Below are 6,000 nucleotides of genomic sequence, written 5' to 3'. Positions count from 1 at the left end.
AAGTGCTGACAGCCACGCTATCCTCCCACACCCTCATGTTTGTCCCTCATCAACCCTGGTGGGGTTGACAAAGCCAGGAGAAAAAGCAGGGGACGTGCTGGAAGGTTGGAGAGGGCACAAAGTCCCCCTTTCCACCCGAGCTGGACCCCACTAGGCAGGGAGGACACATCTGTCTACATCTCTGGAACGAAATTCAGAATGGGGTGTCGCGAGGGCTGGGATCCGGAGAGCCTCCGAGTCCTGTGGCAGAGGGGACGGGCTTCCCCAGCCTACAGTCAGGTGGCGTCGAGTATCTGACGAAGCACGAGGGAACCTCGGCGGAGACCTGTCCCAGCGCTGGGCCTTCTGTTTTATTTCCTCCAGGAACCCGCGTTTAGAATTTGTTTTTACGTCTTGTAGAGACCATAAGCAACACGCGCCTCTTCGCCGGTTAGCCCCGGGGGGTGGGTGTGCACGCTGCCGCCCCGCACGCGCGAGGCGGGGAGTTGTTCAAAGCGCCCGCGGTGGCAGCGGGGTAGGCAGAGCGGTCTCTGAGGACCCAGGGCAGGACTCGCCGAGCGGACCGGGCAGAGCAGCGGGGACGGGGCGGAGGAGGACGGAAGAGCGGCATCAAGGCTGCAGGCCGCGGCGTGAGGGGGCGCGCACCGGCGGCCACCTCCGCGCACAGCCGCTGGCCGCCTTCCCCGGGCCGCCGCCGCCTGCTGCGTGACTCGCGCGTTCCGGGCTGAGTACGGGCTGTCCCTGGCCCGGCCTCAGCCAGACGCGGGGGAGACAGAGCAAGGGCTGGGAAGCGCCGGCGGGAAAGAAATTGGCCGGAGGAGAAGAGGAGGAGGAGGAGGATGGAGTCATCTAGTTATGGAGCGCGCTAGGTCCGGCTGGGAGAAGCCCGGGACCGAGCGCGCGCGACGGGAAGACACAGCCGTGCGGCCCCGGCCTCCGGACGGCCTGCCCCGCCCTTCCCCGCCCCTTGGCCCCAACGGAGGGGCGGAGAGGACACGAGCCGTCGGCCGGGGCCGGAACCCCCGGAGGACCTACAGAAACCTGTGAGCCCCGGACGCCGCCGTCCCAGGACCACCTGCTGCCGCGGCCGAACCAGCCGCAGTATTTATCCCGGGGCTCTAGCCCGCACCGCGGGGAGCGGCGTGTGTGTGGAGGGGGGTGGCGGGGTGGCCGGTGAGGCCCCGCCCCGCTCCGTGCGGTCCCGCCCTCCTGCCCCGCCGGCCTCTCTCGGGGCACCAGGACCCCCCACCCTGGCCTGGGTCCGCCGCTCGCTGCTGGGTGGGGGGCTTGGCTGAAGGGCGGGCCTCCCTGCGGAAAGCGACGTCACGGCCGTTCCTGCAGTGTGAATGAATCAAAATGCCTGGGTGACCGCGGCCTCCCGGGCGGCCGGCACGCGAAGGGTGGAGGGGGAGGGGGAGAGAAGCGGGCGGGGGAGGGAGGAGGGGAAAAAAGCCAGAGCTGCAGCAACAGCGTCTCCTCAATCCGGGATGTGCACCAACCCGGGAGAGCGAGATCAAAGGGATTTGAAACAGACTGAGGACTGGCGGGGGGAGGGGGCCAGGCAGCCTGTGGAATCCTCCCTGAGAGGCGGAGGGTCCGGCTTCCACCGTGACTTCGGCGGTCTGGTTGGGTTTTTTATTATTATTTTTAAATTTTTGAATCCAGCTTGAGCGAGAGAGCAAGAGATCTCCATAGACTGCGACTCGCTGGCTCTCGCTCCGAGATGATGCAGAGCGCAGCTGTCCCCGCGGAGGGGGCTGTCAAGGGGCTCCCGGAGATGCTTGGTGTGCCGATGCAACGTAAGACACCTCCCCCCCACCCTTTCTCGCTGATTTATTCTGATAACAAGACAGCCAGCAACCTTGGCTGGTTTGGGGTGGGCCGGACGCTGTGCGGAGCCTGGACCGGAGGGGCCGGGCGGGGCGAGGGGCTGGCGGCCCGGGCGCAGAGGCGTTCAGAGGGCAGGAGACTGGCCAGAGTGCGTTTGAAGGTCCTGGCCTTTGGCTTTTGGGGCCAAAAGTGAAAGCCTCCCGGATCGTGCTCGAGGAGAGCCAAGGGTACCGAACCGAGTATCTCCAGCCCATGGCTTTCCTAGGAGCATTGGGGAGAGTGTTGTTTGGGGACACCAGGGAAAAGAGCTGCAGGCCAGGCCTGAGGGCTGGGGTGGTCCTCCCAAATCCTACCCCCGCCCCGGGGCCGGGTACAGTCAAAGCTCACAGTATCCCTAGTGCAACTTCACCCCAGCTGGCGGGAAGTTGGAGAGTGCGTCCCCCGCCCCCGGGACTGGCGGCGCAGAAGCCCAGGCCACACGCTATGTCCCCGCGCGCAGGGCGTGCGCGCCTGGTGCGTCTCCAGCCGCTGCTGTCCGCGGCGCCCGCCGCCTTGCGCTGCCGGGGACTGTCGGCTCCTATTCCAGCTAGCCGAGGAATGAAGGCAGGGAGAAGTGCCGGAACAAAGTTGTGAACTCACGGTGCAACCTTGGCGCACGCGAGGGCGGGCTCTCGGGATGGCTCAGATTAGGAAGGGGAGAGACTAGAGCGTGCAGTCCCTTTACTCGCGAGCCCGCTTTCTTTCCCGCGCCCGAAATTAGCAAAGCGGCGGGAGCTCAGGGCCTTTTTATCCTCAGGTGTATGTGTGTGTGTGTGTGTGTGTGTGTGTGTGTGTGTGTGTGTGTGTGTGCGTGTGCGCGCGCGCGCGCGCGCTCACGCTGCGCACACGGGGATTTTCCTGTGGAAAGCTGTCTCTGTCCCTCACTCGCAAACGCAGTCTTCGATGGAGAATCTGTGCGGAGGCCAGAGCAGGTTCTGTGGCGTCGCCCGCGTGTGGCAGGAGCCTCATGAGCCATACCCAGCAGGCTCGCGGGTTCTGCAGAATGCCCGTGGGCACGGTGGAGAGACGAAGGGCTCCCTCACTCCGCTTGCCAAGCGGCTGTGCTTCCGTCTGCAACTTCTTCAGTGGAGCTGTAGCTACATCTTTGAGGTTTAAGTAAAGACCCGCTCATCCACGGATGATGCCTACCTACGAACTAGGTGCAGGAGCGCGCCCTCCTGCGCCCCGGCTCTCCATGACAAGGTTTCTGCCCCAGCTATACCTTAAAAGGCAGGCAGGTGAGCGTGTGTAGCCACCCCTCTCCCGACTTCCTGGAAAGTTTGTGAGACGGGACTAGAAGAGGATGGATAGCTTCACCCAAACCTACTTAGGTTGTTCCTTGATTATATCCCACAGTTTGTCTTTTTCTGCGAACTGTTGGCAAACAGTTCCATGTCTGGGCTGTGTCTTGGGGAGTTTACTGCTGACTAAGATGTCTGTAGAAGGCGTTGGGGGTTCACTGCCTCCTTACTGCCCCCACCCTACTTAGGGCAGGGAGGGAGTGGGTTGTCAGCCCCTGCACAAACAGAAAGACAAATCCTGGCAAAGGTACTCCAAGTCCTTAAGCTGAATGTAGCTCTGTGAGAGTGAGGGGAGTGTGCGAATGGCCAAAGGTATGTGTGACTCCTGTTCCTGTTTCAGTATGGCTGTGCTTTAACAGTTGTGGTCCGTAGGTGGCCTGTGTGTTAGGCCCACAAGGAAAGACGATGGGTTTTGCTCTGAAAGCCTCTCTTAGGATGCACCACACACTCTCAGATGGTCTCACTTTTTGTTTCTCTTACTCAGAGACAACTTTGATTTTGACGTCAGGAATTCGATTTCCCACAATGCCTAGAACTCGCCTTCAGAGGTACAGTTCGCCAGGGCTTGGAGTCTGGGTTTGAGCTGTGGAAACTTAATGAGGAAGAGAAGGGGACTCTCATCCCAGGGTACCCCATCCAGGGTAGGCTGGAGCAGGAGGGGGTTGTCTGTCCTTCCTTTCATCTTGCCCTGTTTCTCTGGCCTGGGTTGGAGGAGGCCGTGGCCAAAATTGAGGGGCCCAATCCTTGAAGGCTTTGGGATCCAGCTTTTTTTTTTTCTTTTGGGGGCATTTGTGGATTGTACCCTTCCTCCTTGCAGCAGGTCTAGCTGCTGGTGCTGGGAACTAGGGGGCTGGTCCCCTCACACACATACACCCAATCATTCTCTTTCCTGGGATATGGGGCTGAGTGGCCTAAGAATTCCATGCAGGGGTGGACATGCCCTTGGGCCTCAGGGAGGAACAGGGGTAATCCTAGGCTGTGGGTGTTTAAACCTTGGGGGTGGGGAGGGAAGACAACAGAGAGCCTTTCCAAGAGAGGTCCCTTCAACCTGCCAATTGGAAGGTTTGGGCTCCTCCTCAACACACGTTGGGCTTCTCCACCCTGAGCCACTGCAAATGGAGCACTTGGGAGCACAGGTCTAGGGATCCCCCCACCTCGGTGCCTCTGGTGTCCTGGCCTCTAGGGGCATTTTAAGAGTTGGAATGTTTCAGCAGCAGGCAGAATATTCTTTTGCTTTGGGGGGACAGTTGAGGCGTATTCCCTTCAGGAAAACGTTACCAAGTAATGTAATCACATCTCTCTTGTTGGCCCTCTTCCTTGCACCCTGTAACAGCCCCCCGCCCCCACCTGCTGCCACTCCTTGCTCCCAGGCGGCCTTGTCCTTAGCGCGCTCGTCCTCCTGCTTCACCGCTGTGAGGTAGCGAGGCGGGTCGGACCTCACAGCTCCGAGAGCCCCTGGGTGGCCCGACTTCTCCGGGCAAGCTTAGGGGTATTTATCCGTTTGAGGGGCGTAGGCCTGGGGCAAGAAGCTCGGAAGAATCGGGCGGGAGGAGACTGGGAGCGACCCGAGAGCAACTTGGGGCCAAGAGCACCACCCCCCTTAAATCTAGGACGGGTCGGCGGGGCATCCCTGCTCCCGCCTCCGGTCTGTGTTTTGTAAGGAACTCAAACCCCGACTCCTTGCTCTGGGTTGCAGGAGCGTCGTTTGCAGGAGGTGGCACCCTCAGGGTCATGTCCAGCATGGGCAGGGGACCCCTTTGAAAGAAAGAGCTCAGTGTTTTGTGGGAGCGGGTGGATAGATTCAGAAAAGGACTTCGTCCTAAGCTGGTGGGTCCCGGCTTCTTGGTCCACAATTTAGGGTGGGAGTGTGTCTCTCGTTCGGGGCACAACCTGCCCTGTCCACGGTTGTCCCCGCTGCCTCCGTCAGCGGTGTGGGGAGGCCAAGGTCCTAGTTCCCACAGAGCCTGACCCCGGACAGCGCTGGGTGCGGTGAGGGCCTCCCAGCTTTCTCCGAACCTCTCTCCTCTCCGAATCCGCCAGTTTGCCCACACATCTGGGTCCCGCTGGCCAAGACTTTTGGGAACAGTGCGGGACATACAGGGTGGTGGGCTTTTATCGACCCCTTGCTGTTAATTTTGGCCTATCTCCCACGTAGTCTCCCGGAGCACCGAGGAAAGGGCAGCGGACATCCCGGAATGCTGGCTGGAGAGCGGGCCAACCCGGCGGGAGGAAGGAAGGAATTGCCCAGTCCTGGCTGGGGTGGTAAATGGGGAGCAGGCCCGGGGCGTCAGGCATCCCCCTTCCTTGTCTCCTAACATCTACATCTTGAAGCTCTTGCGAACCCTGAAGATGTGGGTTAAGGGCATTTTATTTTGTATTTGCTGGGATCTGGGTGAAGGACTTCTCCAGGACGCCCCACTACCCTTTCTTCCTTTCCTGGCGCTCCTGGGTAAGGTGAACATCCTTATCCTCTTGTAGGTCATTCCTTAAGGGTGTGGAGTGGACTCATTTCCCTGCCGGGAGTTCTCTGAAACTCTGGAGCAGCGATTTGCTCTTCCCATTCTGCCTTTTCTCATGGTGCGGGGGTGGGGGGTGGGAGGGGGGGTGGAAACAAAAACAAAAACAACACGGAGAAAAATATGTAGAGAGATTGAGATTCCTTCAGATTCCGACACAGAAATTCAAACAGAAGCCCTCGACACCACAAACCTCTTTTCCCCGCATTACAGAAATATTATAAGGCACGGGCCAACTTTTAAAGGTCAGGCTGTCTGTCCCCGCCGGCAGATTTGGGCCCTCGAGGGCAGATTCAGAAGTGGATTGGCGCTTC

At 60.3% G+C, this 6,000-nt stretch overlaps 1 protein-coding gene across 3 annotated transcripts in view; it reads left to right on the top strand.

The window, feature by feature from the left end:
- Nucleotides 1–616: 616 nt before the first annotated feature.
- Nucleotides 617–6,000, top strand: part of LHX4 (LIM homeobox 4) — a 41,825-nt gene continuing 36,441 nt past the window's right edge. Inside the window, exons 1-2 of one of the 3 annotated variants that reach the window (XM_032463613.1) lie at nt 617–1,043; nt 1,666–1,799. In XM_032463613.1, the coding sequence (XP_032319504.1) occupies nt 856–1,043; nt 1,666–1,799 (322 nt within the window). In that variant the 5' untranslated portion in view covers nt 617–855. The other 2 variants (XM_032463614.1, XM_032463615.1) reach the window with 2 other exon arrangements.

This window comes from Camelus ferus, chromosome 21 (genome assembly GCF_009834535.1).
Source record: "Camelus ferus isolate YT-003-E chromosome 21, BCGSAC_Cfer_1.0, whole genome shotgun sequence".
Lineage (NCBI taxonomy): Eukaryota > Metazoa > Chordata > Mammalia > Artiodactyla > Camelidae > Camelus > Camelus ferus.
The sequence above is the reverse complement of the archived record's forward strand: the minus strand, read 5'-3'. Positions and strand labels throughout refer to the sequence as shown.